The sequence below is a fragment of the Bufo bufo genome, chromosome 3 (genome assembly GCF_905171765.1).
Source record: "Bufo bufo chromosome 3, aBufBuf1.1, whole genome shotgun sequence".
NCBI classification, from domain to species: Eukaryota; Metazoa; Chordata; class Amphibia; order Anura; family Bufonidae; genus Bufo; species Bufo bufo.
Genome location: NC_053391.1, coordinates 595,432,212 through 595,452,300, shown reverse-complemented (window position 1 = coordinate 595,452,300; position 20,089 = coordinate 595,432,212). Strand labels below are relative to the sequence as shown.

At 41.3% G+C, this 20,089-nt stretch overlaps 1 protein-coding gene across 2 annotated transcripts in view; it reads left to right on the top strand.

Moving 5' to 3' along the window:
- The window catches only part of SENP1 (SUMO specific peptidase 1), a 47,261-nt gene extending 28,970 nt beyond the window's left edge, over positions 1-18,291 (top strand). For both annotated transcript variants that reach the window (XM_040425890.1, XM_040425889.1), the window contains exons 12-18: positions 372-509; positions 596-727; positions 3,208-3,411; positions 7,439-7,518; positions 15,231-15,315; positions 15,404-15,499; positions 17,430-18,291. In XM_040425890.1, the coding sequence (XP_040281824.1) occupies positions 372-509; positions 596-727; positions 3,208-3,411; positions 7,439-7,518; positions 15,231-15,315; positions 15,404-15,499; positions 17,430-17,492 (798 nt within the window). In that variant the 3' untranslated portion in view covers positions 17,493-18,291. The remainder of the gene's footprint in view (positions 1-371; positions 510-595; positions 728-3,207; positions 3,412-7,438; positions 7,519-15,230; positions 15,316-15,403; positions 15,500-17,429) is intronic.
- The last annotated feature ends 1,798 nt before the right edge of the window (positions 18,292-20,089 follow it).

Genomic DNA, 20,089 nt, shown 5'->3' with positions numbered 1-20,089 from the left:
AAAGAATCGGCCGCATGAAAGTAAGTAAGAGCATTATATTCTCCTATATCGCACTATGAAGAATCTAACTATCCCAAAAAAAAAAATGAGTTTTGCGGGGTGACAGAAACCCTTTAAATTTGTAGATTGGGAAATGGCAGCTGGGATACAGTAAAATGTGGGGATTAACGTCTGGGTTACCCTTTGGGTGTCCGTTTTATAACGGGTAAGTCATATACACCAATAATAGAGCAGGGGTGCTATATATTCCTGACTGTAAAATGGTAGTGAAAATTTATTTTCCACCGACAGACCTTTCCTTAAACAGCCTTTGTAATTTCATGGCCTCTAAACCTATACTGTAAATATGCATTTTTATCTTTTAAATATAGAGGCTGCAGGAACACTCTGTACATGATGCCGTAGACTTAAATCTTCGTGTACCTCTGGAAAAGGAAATTCCCGTTACCTTACTTCCAAAAAAAGTGGAATCTGTCCAGGAAGAGCAGGAATTCCCAGAGCTTACACCGGTATTTTCTTTGCTTGTATTCACTTACATGTTCGGACAACAGCTTTCTATGTTTTGTGACTGTTTCATTTCATGTCTTAAATAAAGGAAATGGAGAAGGAAATAAAGCATGCGCTTTATGGTGGCAGCCAGGATCAAGTTTTAAGTGAAGCGTTCAGGTTGACAATTACTCGCAAAGATATTATGACCCTTAATAGTCTAAACTGGCTCAATGATGAGGTGAGCTTATTAATGCCTTACTGAAATGTTTTTTGTTTTTTTTATGGTCTTGGTGTACCCCCTTTGAAGTCCCCCCCCCCCCCCCCCCCTCAGCAGTGTTGCTACATTAGATATGAAGCATTACATGATACCTATTGAAATTAATGGGTTGACTATGTAATGTACATTCATAGGGGATCCTCTAGTTTGAGAGACCCTCAGTGCTCTGAGTAATACCGGAAGGCACCTCACTATTAAAGGGGTTCAGCTCTGAACCCCGACATAGCCATAATTTCACCCAGGCAGCCCCCCTGACAAGAGCATCAGAGCAGTTCATGCTCCGATGCTCTCCTTTGCCCTGCGCAGGATCGCGCAAGGCAAGGGCTCTTTTAGTTAATATAATAAACTCCCGGGCAGAGGCTTCCGCCCAGCATTGTGTTCTGTGACGTCAACTGCTCTGATGGGCAGGCTTTAGCGCTACCCCAGCCGTTTTACGGGCTAGGGCAGCGCTGAAGCACGCCCATCAGTGTCGGTGACGTCACCGGGCTCAATGTTGGGTGGAAGCCTCCGCCTGGAAGCCCAAACTCCACAAAATGCCTTTGCCCTGCTCGATTCAGCGTAGGGCAAAAGAGAGCATCAGAGCATGAACTGCTCCGATGCTCTTGTCAGGGGGGCTGCCTGGGTGAAATTCTGGGTATGTCCGGGTTCATCTCTGAAACCAGACAACCTCTTTAACTCACTACTAGGGCATTGGATTGTCTGATTCTAAGGCAAACCTTTTAATAATAACAAAACAGGAATCTGGAAGAATAATACTGTTTTTAATACTCTGTGATCCCCCATTCCATGTGGTAATGCAGAAACGCTGGTTAAGGCCTATTGCACACGGACGTTTTTTTTTCCCGTTTACTGGACGTTTTTTGCGTTCCGTGTAAGGTCCGTATACGGAACCATTCATTTCAATGGGTCCGCAAAAAAAACGGAATGTACTCCGTATGCATTCCGTTTCCGTATTTCCGTTTTTCCGTTCCGTTTTAACATAGAACATGTCCTATTATTGCCCGCAAATCACAGTCCGTGGCTCCATTCAAGTCAATGGGTCCGCAAAAAAACGGAACACATACGGAAATGCATCCGTATGTCTTCCGTTTCCGTTCCGTTTTTTGCTGAACCATCTATTGAAAATGTTATGCCCAGCCCAATTTTATCTATGTAATTACTGTATACTGTATATGCCATACGGAAAAACGGAACGGAAAAACGGAACAGAAACGGAAACACAACGGAAACAAAAAACGGAACAACGGATCCGTGAAAAACGGATCGCAAAACACTGAAAAAGCCATACGGTCGTGTGCAATAGGCCTAAAGAGTAGTCACTTTTTTAGTCATAGTTTCCTGGGCAGGAAATCCAAAATAGAATGTGCCCATACATAGATCCTTTGCTGCCCTTTGTGAGCTGAACAGCCTGTTCAGAAAAGTAGCTTGTGGATGTTTTGATGTCATTATTAGCACATCCTTTGCTCATTCCTACCTCTGGAAAGCCAATTTATTGAAGTTTGAACTCCCTTTAGGATGTTCATGAATACTATATTGCAACACAACATATAAATAATTAAACTAAGGGTCCTTTCACACGTCCGCAATTTCGTTCCGCATTTTGCGGAACGGAATTGCGGACCCATTCATTTCTATGGGGCAGCACAATGTGCTGCTCGGATCCGGAATTGCGTATCCGCGCTTCCTGGTCCGCAATTCCGATCCCGAAAAATATAGAACATGTCCTATTCTTGTCCCCAAGTGCGGACAAGAATAGGCATTTTCTATTAAGTGCCGGCGATGTGCGGTCCGCAAAATGCGGAACACACATCGCCGATGTCCGTGTTTTGCGGATCCACACACACGGACGTGTGAATGGACCCTTATAGTGTAATTTGACATTGTGATAACAATGTTTCATCTTAAATGGGATGGTTGTCTAGGGTTTTTTTTTTTTTTTTTTTTTTTTGTAAATCTGCCCCCAGCTTATGGAACCTGTGACGAAATCCATATTCACCTGGCCCTAGCCACTCTGTTCTGGCTCCCAGGCTGTCTGTCAGACAGAGTCACATGTGCTGCTACCCAAGCGACGCACTACTTGTGGGTCATGTGCTGCTTGGGGACAGGTCACCACTGAGGCCAGTCATTGGCTGCAGCAGCCCACGTGATCTCATGCAGCAGGAAATTGACAGTTGGGAACCAGAAGCCTAGTGAAGACCACTGGGACCAGGTAAGTATGGATTTCTCCTTAGGTCCTGCTGAGGGCAGAGTAAAAAAAAAACAAAAAAAACAAAAAAAACCTTGACAACGCCTTTAGGTCTAGAGTCACGTGTGGCGTACAAATCCACAGCGTAATTATGGATTTGGTGCATATTTAATCCTCTACAAATCCACAATTGTGAACTTGCTCAAACCTAAAAATTTGGATTTGTTACACTATGTCCTTTTGTCTTTTTATCTAGATAATAAACTTCTATATGAATCTTCTGATGGAAAGAAGTCAACGGAAAGGCTTGCCAAAAGTTCATGCGTTCAATACATTTTTTTTCCCGAAGTTAAAATCTGCTGGATTTCAGGCAGTGAAACGATGGACAAAGAAAGTGGATGTTTTTGATGTGGCTATTTTGTTAGTGCCAGTTCACCTTGGAGTACATTGGTGCTTGGCTGTAAGACATAAATTATTCTTTATAATCGTCCTTCTCTTATTAACCTCTTTCTTTGATCCCAACATTTTTATCTTTCTCAGATGCTGTGGTCAATAGCGACTGTGGAATCTTAGCAGGTTACAGTGCATTTATTATACCAGCAATGGCATGCTAAAGTCCCTTAGTGGGACTGGAAAAAATGTTTAGGTTAAAAAAAAAAAGAATAAAAATTAGAAGTTTTCCATTTATCATGTAAAAAAAAATAAACACTGTGTATGTGTATATACACTGCCTGTCCAAAAAAAAAAGTCGTCACCTGGATTTAACGAAGAAAATAGTTATGAGCCTCCTATTGGATAATTACTGCATGGGCGATTTATCTTTCAGCTGGCAACAAATTATTTAACCCCAACTGATGCAATGAGTTGCTTCTCATTTCTTAAACAACCATGTTGAAAGACACATCTCGTGGTTGTGGTAAAGATGTTAGTCTGTTTGAGAAGGGTCAAATCATTGGCATGCATCAAGCAGAGAAAACATCTAAGGAGATTGCAGAGACTACTAAAACTGGGTTAAGAACTGTCCAACGCATTATTAAAAATTGGAAGGATAGTGGGGACCCATCGTATTCAAGGAAGAAATGTGGCAGGAAAAAAATCCTGAATGACCGTGATCGGCGATCACGTAAACGTTTGGTGAAATCAAATAGAAGAAAAACAGTAGAACTCAGGGCTATGTTTAATAGTGAAGGTAAGAGCATTTCCACACGCACAATGCGAAGGGAACTCAAGGGATTGGGACTGAACAACTGTGTAGCGGCAAGAAAACCACTAATCAGTGAGGCAAACCCGAAAAAAAGGCTTCAATTTGCTAGGGAGCATAAATATTGGACTCTGGAGCAATGGAAGAAGGTCATGTGGTCTGATGAGTCCAGATTTATCCTGTTCCAGAGTGATGGGCGCATCAGGGTAAGAAGAGAGGCAGATGAAGTAATGTACCCATCATGCCTAGTGCCTACTGTACAAGCCTGTGGGGGCAGTGCTATGATCTGGGGTTGCTGCAGTTGGTCAGGTCTAGGTTCAGCAACAGTATGTGCTCCAAGAATGAGGTCAGCGACTACCTGAACATACTGAATGACCAGGTTATTCCATCAATGGATTTGTTCTTCCCTGATGGCACAGGCATATTCCAAGATGACAATGCCAGGATTCATCGGGCTCAAATTGTGAAAGAGTGGTTCAGTGAGCATGAGACATCATTTTCACACATGGATTGGCCACCACAGAGTCCAGACCTTAACCCCATTGAGAATCTTTGGGATGTGCTGGAGAAGGCTTTGCGCAGCCTTCTCCAGCAAAAAGGAATGCAACACTGGATGGAAATAAATCTTGTGACATTGCAGAAGCTTATCGAAACAATGCCACAGCAAATGCGTGCCGTAATCAAAGCTAAAGGCGGTCCAATTAAATATTTTTGGTGGCGACTTTTTTTTTTTTTTGGGACTGGCAGTGTGTGTGTGTGTGTGTGTGTGTGTGTGTGTATATATATATATATATAATATAATATTTATATATATATTATATTTAATATATTTTACACTTAAATATGTCATGTCATAGTTGTTGTTTGTTTTTTTGTCAACCTCCTCCCAAAGAAATGAAAAAAATAAAAATAATCTTAAGTATGCCAAAATAGTACTAAAGATGTTGCTGTTACCTAGTAGGGTTGAAAAGTGCATATGTCCATTGAGTTCAACAAAAAGATTGAAGGAGATGTGAATTAAGGGAATGGAATTTCACACATTTACGGAAGCATTAGGCCAAATGCACACAGTGCGTATTATGCATAAATTTGCTGCATAATACAGTACTGGTTAAGCAGATCGGATTTTCAAAAAAAAACATTTACAATGTGGAAATTGATCTGCGGTGAAATTTTTAAAATTCACAGTATGTGAGGTTTTTTGTGTGTAGGTTTTCAATGCAGTCTGAGGATTGGGGGTCTGATCTGAGGTCTGATGAAAAATCTGATTTTCCTCCTCCAAATCCTAGGTGTGCGTCTTATAGTCTTAAAAATACGGTAGCTGTTGGCCAAACGAGCTGACAGCTATCTTGTGTATATCGCCATCTTTAGTCTAGAGAGAACAAAGGAGAGGTGATAACTGATTTTCTATAGCTGCTTCAGCATCCATACTATCACTTTTTGATAAATAGGACCCTTAGCTTGATACAATATTGCATATATTTATATGATTAAAAATGTCTAAACTTTCCTAAATTCCCACGAAAATATAAAAGTTCTGCTTTTAATAAATCAGTTATACTATATTAATAATATTTAATCCTTTTAAAGCCAGAGTTGGAATATTTCTACTGCCTCTTGACTCCACAGCACTTATTGAATCTCCTTGGCCACATGGATGCCCAAACACCGAACCTGTAATTTATGTTCCATAGACCGTACAGTACTACATGACCTGAGTCGTCTACAAAAATAGAAACTGTGCAAATAACCCCATCTTCTATATCCTTAATAAATAATAACGGACCCAGCACTGAACTTTTTTTTTTTTTTTAGGTAGACACTAAATCCCATAAAAAATGAAACCCAAAAACAATGGCAGAGTTTTGGGTGGATTTTTTTCTTTCCACCCTACAAATAATTAATCTGTTAAATTGTGGTGTTGCAAAATACAAACTCTTAAATAAAAAAATAAAAAAAAAATACTGCTATGTCAACAGAAAAATAAAGCTATTGCTCTTGGAAGGTGAGGATGAATAGGAAAAATTGTTGTATTTTTAAGGGATTAAAAAGGGTAGAGGAGCCGGGTAGTGGCCGGATCGGCCGGATCTGCCGGATCTCTGTCAGACCCCATAATAGTCCATGCCGACCGACGGGAGGGAGGCAGTAGCCAGCAGTGCCAGATTTGGAGAACTCCGGTAGGCTGTTCGCTACCGGTACAGCCTGCCGAATTTCCCTGCCATAAGTGTGAAACTAGCCTAACAGTAAGGCCCCTTTCACACGGGTGAGTATTCTGCGCGGATGCGTGAGTTGAACGCATTGCACCCGCACTGAATCCATTCATTTCTATGGGGCTGTGCACACGAGCGGTGATTTTCACGCATCACTTGTGCGTTGCGTGAAAATCGCAGCATGCTCCTCTTTGTGCGTTTTTCACGTAACGCAGGCCCCATAGAAATGAATGGGGTTGTGTGAAAATCGCAAGCAAGTGCGGATGCGGTGCGATTTTCACGCACTGTTGCTAGGAGACTATCGGCATGGGGACCCGATCATTATTATTTTCCCTTATAACACGGTTGCATAGTAAAATAGGGCTGGAGGGGTTAAAAAAAAAATTATAATAATTTAACTCGCCTTAATCCACTTGCTCGCGCAGCCCGGCTTCTCTTCTGTCTTCTTTTTTGCTGTGTGCAGGAAAAGGACCTGTGGTGACGTCACTCCAGTCGTCACATGATCTTTTACCATGGTGATGGATCATGTGATGACCGGAGTGACGTCACCACAGGTCCTTTTCCTGCACACAGCAAAAAAGAAGACTGATGAGAAGCCGGGCTGCGCGAGCAAGTGGATTAAGGTGAGTTAAATTATTATTATTTATTTTTATTTTTTTTAACTCCTCCAGCGCTATTTTATTATGCATTCTGTATTCAGAATGCTATTATTTTCCCTTATAACCATGTTATAAGGGAAAATAATACAATCTACAGAACACCGATCCCAAACCCGAACTTTTGTGAAGAAGTTCAGGTTTGGGTACCAAACATGCGCGATTTTTCTCACGCGAGTGCAAAACGCATTACAATGTTTTGCACTCGCGCGGAAAAATCGCGCATTTTCACGCAACGCACCCGCACATTTTCCCGCAACGCCCGTGTGAAAGAGGCCTAAGGAATGTAACCAAGTACTTCCATAAATGTGATCATGTTTCCATAATTAAATGGTGGTTTTGATGAGCCAGTATTTGTTAATGATGGTTATCTATTTTGCATTGCATGAAGAAAATAATGATGTAACTTCAAATTTGCAGGTGATCGATTTTAGGAAAAAGAGTATAACGTACTATGATTCTATGGGTGGACTTAACAATGAAGCCTGCAGAATATTATTGTAAGTAGCATGTACAATTAGGTATCCATATTAATTCGGTATACCTTAAAGGGGTTGTCTCTCTTCAGTAAGTTGCATTTATCATGTAGAGGAAGTTAATACAAGCCACTTATTAATGTATTGTTATTATCCATATTGCTTCCTTTGCTGGCTGGATAAATTTTTCCATGACATTATACACTGCTCGTTTCTATGGTTACAGACCACCCTGCAATCCATCAGTGGTGGTCGTGCTTGCACACTATAGGAAAAAGAGTCCGCCTCTCTGGTGGCCGGGACCATGGGAGCGCACATAGGCCAGTGCTTTTTCCTATATTGTGCAGGCACGGCCATTGCTGATGGATTGGACGGTGGTCTGTAACCATGGAAACGAGCAGTGTGTAATGTGATAGAAAAATTAATCCAGCCGGTAAAGGAAGCAATATATTAGTAAGTGACTTATATTAACTTTATCTACATGATAAATGGCACTTACTGAAGTGAGACAACTCCTTTTAAAGGCTATGGAATTTGACATGAAAAATATATATATTTATTTTATGGTTGCAATCTCCATTGATTTAATTTTAGGCCGACTGATATTTTGTTTGCAACCTGCTCCTAGTTTTAGATTTCTCATGGGGGGGTCCCTCCTTGTAATACAGGCTGCATCTGTGGGACCAGGATGCTGCTGTCACCCCCCTGCAAACTTCTGTGTGTTTGCTTTCCTCTGTCTGAAGCCTGTGTGAGCTGCTGTTGGACTCTTTCCTCCTTTCCGTGCTCTGTGTACAAACTAACACTGAGAGAAGGGAAGGTGAGAGCTGTCAGAAATGATGAAAAAAGGGAGTTTTGTAAGAACTTCTAGCTCTTGATGTGTAAATTCAAGGGGTCTTCCAACTCTTTCTACTGATGACCCAGTAACTGATCAGTTGGCTACGGTCAGCGGCGGTGCCTTCTCAAACACCTGATCGTGTGTCGGTCCCCCACCGATCAGATAATGATAACCAATCCAGAGGAAAAGTCATCAGTAGAAAAGTCTCAGAAAATCCCTTTAAGGATATATTCAAATGCTGCAGATTAGTTGCAGAAATGTATGCAGCTGCACCTTTTAGATGAATGAAGCTAGCAGAAATCCATGTGCTTACTGATGAAACGACTGCTTTCAGAAGTATGGAGCAGATTTTTCAGCAGCACAGATTCCTGCATATCTTTCATATGTGAATACACTGATTGAACACTAGGTCTTTCTAAAACTGTGGATAGAATTTATATTTATTTGCAGTGTGAACAACCCCAGACTCTGGGCTTGTACCTTTTAAAGCGAATATCTCTTTGAAAAATACCTATTGTTTAAATCCGGTTATGTTAAACATATTTTTATAATTTTTTCTTTTTTTTTCTTGTGTTAATATATTAGAAAAAAAAATATATAGTTAGTTGCGGGCCGGCGGGGGCCCCTAAAGACTTGGGGGGCCCGGGGCAATTGTTCCCCTTGCCTATATGGAAGCGCCTGCCCTGACTGTTGGTGGCAATTCACACAGCCCAATGTCGGCTCCACTGATTAGTTGCTGCACACGGTCCTTTTCAGCGTGGCTCCACTAAATGCACTGTTTCTTTGTACTCCGTCCGTCTCTAGACCGAAGTTCACACAGCCTGGCTGCACAGGGTTTCCCTTTTGGTATATCCTTACACCTTTTATACAGCACACAATCTGTTCTGTCTCTAGCCAGTATGGCTGCAGTTACTCAAGACTGGTCACAGCCTGTTTCTCCCTGCTCACATTGTCTGCATCTCAGGTCATAGGGGGCATGTCACTTCACTTAGCTGCTGTCTTAAAGTACCAGTATAAGAGTAATACAGAAACGCATATACATTGAATTTTAACACCGTTTAACCCCTTAGGGACGCATGACGTACCGGTACGGCATGTTTCCCGAGTCCTTAAGGACCCATGACGTACCGGTACATCATGAGTTTAAAATGAGATTGCGGCGCTGCTGGGGTTAATCCGAACAGGATGCCGGGGGGGGTCATATGACCCCCCTGTATCGGCGATCGCAGCAAACCGCAGGTCAATTCAGACCTGCGGTTTGCTGCGCTTTTTGCTGATTCTGATCAGGGTCCGCGGGGATCAAACTTCAAAATGCCCCATATACATTTTTTTTCCACCCCCCCTGCACCCCTGAATGGTTTTATGGCGGCTGGTGGTGCAGGGGGGGTGTTGCGGGCGGTGCGGCAGGCGGGATCGCGATCCCCCGCCCGCCTCCTCTTGAATAATCGTTGGTGTACAGTGGTATACCAGGGTGTCAGCACATTGCTGACACCCTGGTATAAACGGCTGACATCTGTGATGCAATGTCAGCCGTTTAACCCTTTCCATACAGCGGTCCGTACGGACCGCTGTATGGAAAGAGTTAACAGTAAGATGCGGCTCCCTCCCTCTCCCATCGGGGGGCTGCTGTGGCTTTGCAGCCCCCCGACAGGATGGGGTGACAGAGGGAGGGAGCCCCCCTCCTTACCCTTTCCCGTCTGCGAAGTTGTGGCCACAACTGAGCAGACGGGGAAGGTTCCCATGGCAACAGGACGCCTTCTCAGGCATCCTGCTGTCCATGGTGCTGAACAGATCTGTGCTAAAGGCATAGATCTGTTCAGACAAAGTGTAAGTTAAATACAGTACAGTACAATATATATTGTACTGTATTATACAGACATCAGACCCACTGGATCTTCAAAAACCAAGTGGGTCTGGGTCAAAAAATAAGTTAAAAAAAGTGAAAAAAAAAGTAAAAATCAAAAAACACATTTATCACTGATTAAAAATGAAAAAAAAAATAAAATTCCCTACACATGTTTGGTATCGCCGCGTCCGTAACGACCTGATCTATAAAACGGTCATGTTACTTTACCCGAACGGGGAACGCCATAAAAATAAAAAAACTATGATGAAATTGAAATTTTGCCCACCTTACTTCCCAAAAAAGGTAATAAAAGTGATCAAAAAAGTCGCATGTACGCCAAAATTGTAACAATCAAACAGTCATCTCATCCCGCAAAAATCATACCCTACCCAAGATAATCGCCCAAAAACTGAAAAAACTATGGCTCTTAGACTACAGAAACACTAAAACATGATTTATTTATTTTTGTTTCAAAAAGGAAATCATTGTGTAAAACTTACATAAATAAAAAAAAGTATACATATTAGGTATCGCCGCGTCCGTATCGACCGGCTCTATAAAAATATTGCATGAGCTAACCCCTCAGATGACCACCGTAAAAAAATAAAAATAAAAACTGTGTTAAAAAAAAGCCATTTTTTGTCATCTTACGTCACAAAAAGTGTAATAGCAAGCGATTAAAAAAGTCATATGCACCCCAAAATAGTGCCAATCAAACAGTCATCTCATCCCGCAAAAAATGAGACCCTACTTAAGATAATCGCCCAAAAACTGAAAAAACTATGGCTCTTAGGCTATGGAGACACTAAAACTTTTTTTGTTTTAAAAATGAAATCATTGTGTAAAACTTACATAAATACCTAATGTATACAATTTTTTTTTTATATCGCCGCGTCCATGACAACCTGCTCTATAAAATTACCACATGATCTAACCTTTCAGATGAATGTTGTAAATAACAAAAAAAAAAAACTGTGCCAAAAAAGCTATTTCTTGTTACCTTGCCGCACAAAAAGTGTAATATAGAGCAACCAAAAATCATATGTACCCTAAACTAGTACCAACAAAACTGCCACCCTATCCCGTAGTTTCTAAAATGGGGTCACTTTTTTGGAGTTTCTACTCTAGGGGTGCATCAGGGGGGCTTCAAATGGGACATGGTGTCAAAAAAAACAGTCCAGCAAAATCTGCCTTCCAAAAACCGTATGCCATTCCTTTCCTTCTGCGCCCTGCCATGTGGCCGTACAGCAGTTTACGACCACATATGGGGTGTTTCTGTAAACTACAGAATCAGGGCCATAAATATTGAGTTTTGTTTGGCTGTTAACCCTTGCTTTGTAACTGGAAAAAAAATATTAAAATGGAAAATCTGCCAAAAAAGTGAAATTTCGAAATTTTCCATTAAATCTTGTGCAACACCTAAAGGGTTAACAAAGTTTGTAAAATCAGTTTTGAATACCTTGAGGGGTGTAGTTTCTTAGATGGGGTCACTTTTATGGAGTTTCTACTCTAGGGGTGCATCAGGGGGGCTTCAAATGGGACATGGTGTAAATAAACCAGTCCAGCAAAATCTGCCTTCCAAAAACCAAAACGGCGCACCTTTCCCTCTACGCCCCGCTGTGTGGCCGTACAGTAGTGTACGGCCACATATGGGGTGTTTCTGTAAACGGCAGAGTCAGGGCAATAAAGATACAGTCTTGTTTGGCTGTTAACCCTTGCTTTGTTGGTGGAAAAAATGGGTTAAAATTGAAAATTAGGCAAAAAAATGAAATTCTCAAATTTCATCCTCATTTGCCAATAACTCTTGTGCAACACCTAAAGGGTTAACAAAGTTTGTAAAATCAGTTTTGAATACCTTGAGGGGTGTAGTTTATAGAATGGTGGTTTCTATTATGTAAGCCTCGCAAAGTGACTTCAGACCTGTAGTGGTCCCTAAAAATTAAGTTTTTGTAAATTTCAGAAAAATTTCAAGATTTGCTTCTAAACTTCTAAGACTTGTAACATCCCCAAAAAATAAAATAGCATTCCCAAAATAATTCAAACATGAAGTAGACATATGGGGAATGTAAAGTCATCACAATTTTTCGGGGGTATTACTATGTATTACAGAAGTAGAGTAACTGAAACTTTGAAATTTGCAAATTTTTCCAAATTTTTGGTAAATTAGGTATTTTTGTTTTATGCAAAAAAAATATTTTTTTTTACTTCATTTTACCAGTGTCATGAAGTACAATATGTGACGAAAAAACAATCTCAGAACGGCCTGGATAAGTCAAAGCGTTTTAAAGTTATCACCACTTAAAGTGACACTGGTCAGATTTGCAAAAAATGGCCATGTCCTTAAGGTGAAATAGGGCCGAGTCCTTAAGGGGTTAAGCAGAGCAATGAAACTTGGAGACATTACATGACTGTTTCATACACATTACCACAATGGATTTTGAACAAAACAAAGATGGAGTTGAAGTTCAGACTTTCAGCTTTAATTCAGTGGGTTAAACAAAATGATTGCATAAAAATGTGAGGAGCTAAAGCATTTTTTTAAACTCAATCCCTTCATTTCAGGGGCCCAAAAGTAATTGGACAAATTGAAAATAATTGCAAATAAAATGTTAATTTTTAATACTTGGTTGAAAACCCTTTGTTGGCAATGGCTGCCTGAAGTCTTGAACTCATGGACATCACCAGACGCTGTGTTTCCTCCTTTTTAATTCTCTGCCGGGCCATTATTGCAGCAGTTTTCAGTTGCTGTTTTTTTGTGGCCTTTCTGTCTGAAGTTTAGTCTTTAACAAGTGAAATGCTCTATTGGGTTCAGATCAGGTGACTGACTTCGCCATTCAAGAATATTCCACTACTTTGCTTTAATAAGCTCCTGGGTTGCTTTGACTTTGTGTTGGGTCATTGTCCATCTCTATTATGAAACACCGGCCAATCAGTTTGGCTGGATTTGAGCACACAGTATGTCTCTGAAAACCCCAGAATTCACCTGGCTGCTTCTGTCCTGTGTCATATCAATAAACAGTAGGGACCCAGTGCCACTGGCAGCCATGCATGCCCAAGCATCACACTGCCTCCGCCGTGTTTTACAGATGATGTTGTATGCTTTGGATCATGAGCTGTACCATGCCTTTGCCATACTTTTTTTTTTTTTTTTTCTTTCCATCATTCTGGTAGAGGTTAATCTTGCTTTCATCTGTCCAAAGAATGTTCTTCCAGAAGTGTGCTGGTTTTTTAATTTTTTTTTATTTTATTTTTTTAGCAAAGTTCAATCTAGCCTTTTTATTCTTGAGGCTTATGAGTGGCTTGCACTATGCAGTGAACCCTCTGTATTTACTTTCATGCAGTCTTCTCTTTATTGTAGATTTAGTTATTGATACTCCTATATCCTGGAGAGTGTTGTTCACTTGGTTGGCTGTAGTGAAGGGGTTTCTCTTCACCATGGTAATTATTCTGCGATCATCCACCCAGAGGTCACACTACGTTTTTTCCACAAGAGCAAAAATACTCCTTTGACCATTTTTGAGGAGTAGTTTTACCTGAGTAGGAGTACAAAAGTTGCAGTAATTAAAATACATAATACATAGGCCTGCACTCGCTCACATCTGCATTGGAGGCTGCGTTTGGAGTCTCTGTTGCAGATTCTGTTGAAAGACCAGACAAAAAAGCCTCATATGCAGGACTTTTTTTGTCTGGTAAAAAGATCCTGAACGGAAACTGAACAGATCCCATCATAGTTGGTGGAGTCTGTTCAGCTTCTTCCCTGTGGGACGACAGGAGGAGGGGGGAGCAGGGTCCCTAGTGGGACGACAGGAGGAGGGGGGAGCAGGGTCACTAGTGGGACGACAGGAGGAGGGGGAGCATGGAACTGGGAGACTGGAGGGAACCATGATTGGGGGAGGGGGGGAAATCACTCACTTGAAGACTGACACTGCCGCAACTTCTTCCTTGCTGTAAGGAGCTTTGTTATTGGTTATTTCGGGCACAGGCAGCATCGCTGCGCTGCCTGTGCCGTTCACAGTGCTCACTGCGCTGATGAATGTGGGGGAAAAGTCTAAGGTGTACCAATACTTTTTCCAGGGAGTAAAATGGCCTGAACAAGCGTCATAGACGCTTGTACAGGCGTTATTGCGACATCTGCATCCACCACTCTTGTCTTCCGTGGGCGTCCATGTCTTTTTGCATTGTTGAGGTCACCAATGCTTTCTTTCTCAGGATGTACCAAACTGTAGATTTTGCCTCTCCTAATAGTGTAGCAATTTCTCGGATGGGTTTTTTCTGTTTTCACAGATGAAGGATGGCTTGTTTCACCTGCATTAAGTGAGCTCCTTTGACCGCATGTTTACTTCTCAGCAAAATCTTCAAATTACAAGCACCACACCTCAAATCAACTCCAGGCCTTTTATGTGCTTAATTGAGAATGAAATAATGAAGGAATTGCACACACCTGCCCATGAAACAGCCTTTGAGTCAATTGTCCGATTACTTTTGGTCCCTTTAAAAACAGGGTGCCACATGTAAAGGAGCTGAAACTCCTAAATAAAAGTGGATTGATGAAAGCTAAAATGTCGCTATCTGGTTTTAACTGGTAAAAACATAGGCAATAGCAAGGAAGGTTGGAGAGTATCCTAAAATATGAAAGTATAAAGGAAAGTTTTCACCTTTGTGAATCTCATCCCGATTTGGGTTTTAAAAACACCTGAACATGAGTGATATTACCGCTGAACACAATACTATTCTGTACAATACATTTGGCAGAAACTATTTTTCTACACTTTTCACACAGTCTTTTTCTAGGCTATATTCAAAGCTGTGTTGGAAGCTCCATTCCAGCAAATTTGACTGTAACCTTGATGAAACTCGATGGAACCCATTATAAGTCCGCTGGGCCTGTCAGGTGCCAGTGGTATCCATCATGCAACGGATCTATCAATGTAACATGCTTTCCGTGAACAGAGCCTTCATTGATTACTTTGCAGCATGTCTGTCATTTTGAGATGTGTGTCTCAATGTTTGCTCGTTTTGTGTGCATTTTACAATGCTTCTTGTTTCCCCTCACAGGCAGTATTTAAAACAAGAGAGCCAAGACAAGAAGGGAATCTCTTTTGATACTAATGGGTGGAACCTGAGCAGCAAGAAAAGCCATGTATGTCTTGTGAATTATAGAAAATATTTGTTACTTTTATTACTACTTATTTACTTTACTACAATATGTATAATTTCTGTTCTTGTAGGAGATTCCCCAACAAATGAATGGGAGCGATTGTGGAATGTTTGCCTGCAAATATGCAGATTACATTACCAAAGATAAACCTATCACCTTCACACAGGTACGTACATCAGAGAACATAGTGAAGTTGATGGGCCTTGGGACATTTGTTGTTTGCCATCATCTCTGTATTAGGGCTCATGCACACGATCGTGTGCCGGCAGTTCCGTGCATTGGGGATCGCAATTTGTGGTCCCTAGTGCACGGGCACCATCCGTGTGGCTGCCACAGACCGATCCAGACCAATTCAACTTAAATGGGTCCGTGATCCGTTCGCACTCCAAAAAAATAGAACATGTTCTGCACTGCTCCTTCCGGATTGCAGACCCTTTCAAGTGAATGGGTCCGCATCAGTGATATGGTGTGCACACAGCCAGTGCCTGTATATTGTAGGCCGCAATATGGGCACAGCCAAGTTAGCGGCCGTGTGCATGAGCCCTTATTCTTCCAGTTCTACACAGAGTAGAAATGCTTTTATAAGGCTACGATCGTATGTTCGGTTCACATCCAATCCACTTTTTTTTTGCGAATCAGATGTGGACCCAATAATTTCATCATGTGCTGTCCGCATCCATGTGTCCATTCTGCAGCACCCGAAAAAGAAAATGGGACATGTCCTATTCTTGTCCCTTTTTGCAAACAAGGATAGGACATTTCTAGAAGAGTTTTGAAAAAAAAATGGTGGCATGCACACAGCTGGAATCTGCAATTTGCGGACCACAAAGCAAATATGGTCGTGTACACGAGGCCTTATGTGACTTACTGAGGTCCATCTCCTTCTAAATACTGTAACATAAAATGTTATCTAATACCGTTCTGGGATTATTCCGTGCATTGTGGACTCTCCACTACAGTTATATAAAAATATATATAGTTTGACACTTGGTTAAAGTGGACATCGATAGTAAAGAACTTGTTACCTTCCCTTATTATTATTATTATTATTATTATTTTTTTTTTTTTTTTTGTATTTAGCAATTACTTAAATTTGTCTAATGATCATTTTTCCCTTTGTAAAATACACATTTTCAAGACATTTTTGGCTACTTTGCTTGGTGTTTTTCATATTGAAAATAAATTAAAATTCCGTACCATTCCTGTGACTAGGGATTAATAACCCGGTTTAAATGCATTAAAAAACTGTGTTAATTTGGAATTCTGCAGAGTCAGCTATTCTGTGAGTGATACGTTCTTGCATCTCCAGAACGGGTATCAAGCATACAGAGAAATTACAGTACATACCAAAGGGTGTTGTCACGGTGAGGAGTGGGGGGAAACTTCACACCATACAATGTAGGTTGGCGGGATATGCCACTAGGCCTGGAATCAGGAATAAAAGGAGCAGTTCACCTTCTAACACATCCCTAAATCCTAGCCCTGACCTCCTAATGGTGGGAGGGCTCATACATGGAACCTCGTGCCCTACTATCCCTAGAGATCCCTGGTAATGTCAGGGCTAGGAGACGACCTGTTCATCCACGACACGGATGAACCAGAGTCTCCAGCAGGCCTAGCAACATACACCTACCTTGTACGGTGTGGAGTTTCCCCCCACTCCCCAGCGTGACAGTATGTCCAACAAGGTGGCCCTCAAACTGGACAGATGGTAAGGTCCAGGAGGCAGCATCAACTCCAGCTGCACAAGAAGCTGAAGTCCCACTAACCTCAGGCTCCAACTTGCTCACACTTTAACCCCATACCTACCAGAATGGGATGGGACAACAACCTTAAAGGGGAGATCTGTAAACATGCTAAAAACTACACGTTGCCACCGGCAATAAGCATGCACGGCTAAAGTGTCACGGTCCACCACCACCAGACCATGACACAGCCGTGACAAGTGTCTGTGAACTCTAAGACCTGATGACAAATCGGGCCATGGTAAAGTGTCAAACGCCTTTTGGTTCTAATTGGATAATTCTACAGCTGATTCTTCCCTCACCCAAAGCTTGCTTTTCCACAACAAATATCTTGTGTTTTTGTTTTTACAGCATCACATGCCCTATTTTAGAAAAAAGATGGTTTGGGAAATTATTCACCGTAAGCTGCTTTGATGGTGTCCATATTCGTCCACTCACTGTGGTGATGGTGAAGGATTGGTCAGTCTTCGTAGTAGAACATGGACCAAGAATTAAGTGCTTGTCCACACGTTTACAACTGTAAAATAAGCTAGCACTGTTATTTATGACCGATTATTGCCCCAATTGCCAACTTCATTAACTTTTTTTTTTTACACTATTATTTAAGAACAAAGTATTCTGTATTCACAACTTAGTTATTACATGTTTGTAATTTTGGTAAATTGGATAGAAATCAGATTGAACACTATCGTATTCTGACATCTCCATCATATGGCATGGTGTTGAGTACATAATTTCAGCATCATTTGTGAAGAAACTGAACATGAATTTTTTTTTTTTACTGTACTTTGTAAAGGCAAAGTTTTATATTCCCATCATTGTAAAGTATTGTTTTATATAAGTGTACTTAAGTATCTCATCGGTTTATTTCTGATTTCTACTTTTCTACACACAAAGGTAGATTTACTGAAGAAAAAAGGTACCATATATTTAATTGTGTACCATATTTGTACTTTACTATATAACATTTGGTTTGTATCTGTAAATTTGTACTGGTTATCATTCAGCTTCAAGCCTACCTCAGTTCTATAACTGCTTACACCAGCTCAAAGCTATTATTGCCTTCAATAATTGTCTAAGGGTGCTATGACACATTAGCTTTTTTATTTGTGGCAAAATAACAAATATAAAAAACGCATGCAGTTTTTTTTTTGTTTTTTTTCTGTAAGTGGTGGGTTTGTTCAGCTTTTATTAACTGGTGACCTATCCTCAGGCCATCACAAGTTGATCAGCAGGGGTCAGACACCCTGCACTCTGTCTATCAGCTGTTCGGGCATAGCTCCAGCAATGGAACTACACAGCGCCACGTAAAATAAACTGTGTAGTGGACAGAGTTCATCACTTTAGTGGGAGCAGCATTGTATTAACAAGCTCCCTCCACTACACTTTTGAGAGTGCTGTGTAGTTCCAGTGCCGGAGCTATAACCAAACAGCTGATAGGCCCGAGTGCAGGGTGTCCGACTCCTGACAATCGGCTAGTGATGGCCTGAGTATAGGCCATCAGTTAAAGGGGGTTATCTGGGAATTATTACCGATGACCTATCCTCAGGTTAGGTCATCAATATCAGCTCTGTGGGGGTTCGACACCCAGGACCCCTGCCAATCAGCTGTTAGAATAGGTCAGTTGCTCTATGAGCACCACAGCCTCTTCCTAGGCCATGTGACTTCGCCGTACATTGGTCACATGGCCTGGTTGCAGCTCAGCCCGATTCAAGCCAGTGGGGCTGAGCTGCAATACTGAGCACAGCCACTGTACTATGTACAGCACTGTGCTTGGTAAGCGCCCAAGAAGTCGCCTCCACTCCCATAGCTCCAGTAAATTCTGCAACATCCGGAAACAGCTGAGGACTCAGACCCCCGTGGGCGTGATATTGATGACCTATCCATAGGATAGGTCATCAATATTATTTCCTGGATAACCCCTTTAATAAAAGCTGCACAAAGCCTTTTTCAAAAACACGTCAGCAGTTTTCAAATGCGTTTTTTGTAAAAAAAAAAAAAAAAAATTAAACAGAACTTTATCTTTGGAGCAGATTAGGGAAATGTTGATGGCTGATGAGCATTATCTTGGCAAAAAAATGCTATTTTTCTAACTGAAGGGTCTTTATGCTTTTCTGGCTGATAATAAAAATGTTTTCTATACAACAGTCTTGTAGTTGCAGCAGTGTCTAAATCATCTGGTTTGTATCCTCCATCTGTCACTTATGTGGCTGTTTTTTATTTAAATAAAAAAGTACAGTTTCACAAACCTGTTTAGATTTGTGTTCTGATTGTAACGTCTCTAGAATTATCCTTTTAAAGAGGACCTTACACGGGACATTATAATATAACTAGTGGATTCTGTGGGGCATACTTACGGCATATTACAGCTCTTACTATTTTCTGTATGCGCTGCTCCATTCGCCCGCTGTGCCCCCTGTTCACTTTTCCCACCTAGTATGTAAATTCATACCATCAGTATAGGGAGGAGGAGATGGCCGTGTTTCTCAATAGGCGTCTCCTTCTCCCTGGCTGTGAGCTGTCCAATCGCAGCAGAGAGCATCTCAGCCAGAGAGAGAAAAAGCTCACCTTCTCCTTGGCTGTGACGCTCTCCACTGCGATTGGTCATGTTCACACAGGTCCAGAGTTGCTGGTTTTTCCATACATTCTTTCCATGTACATAACTTACTTGTGTACTCGGCTGCCATGTTGAAACAGTATAATCACAAGTGTTCAGAGCAGCATGCAAATCACTGAGGGCAACTCCCTAAAACGTAACCTTTAATCTACATATATTAAAATACAAAAGGTATATAAGGTCCAGAATAGACCATGATAAATATAGTCCAAAAAGCTGTCATTGTAAAGGACGGTTAGCAAAAAATTACAGGCAATTTCTATTACAGGGGCAGAAAATCAAGATAAAATAGATGTGCCCTACTTTTGCCCTTGCAAAACTGCTCAGCCCAGAGATGCACCCAGATGGTAGGTGTCTGTCCACGTACCTGGGCTAACCTGTCCTTACACAGCCC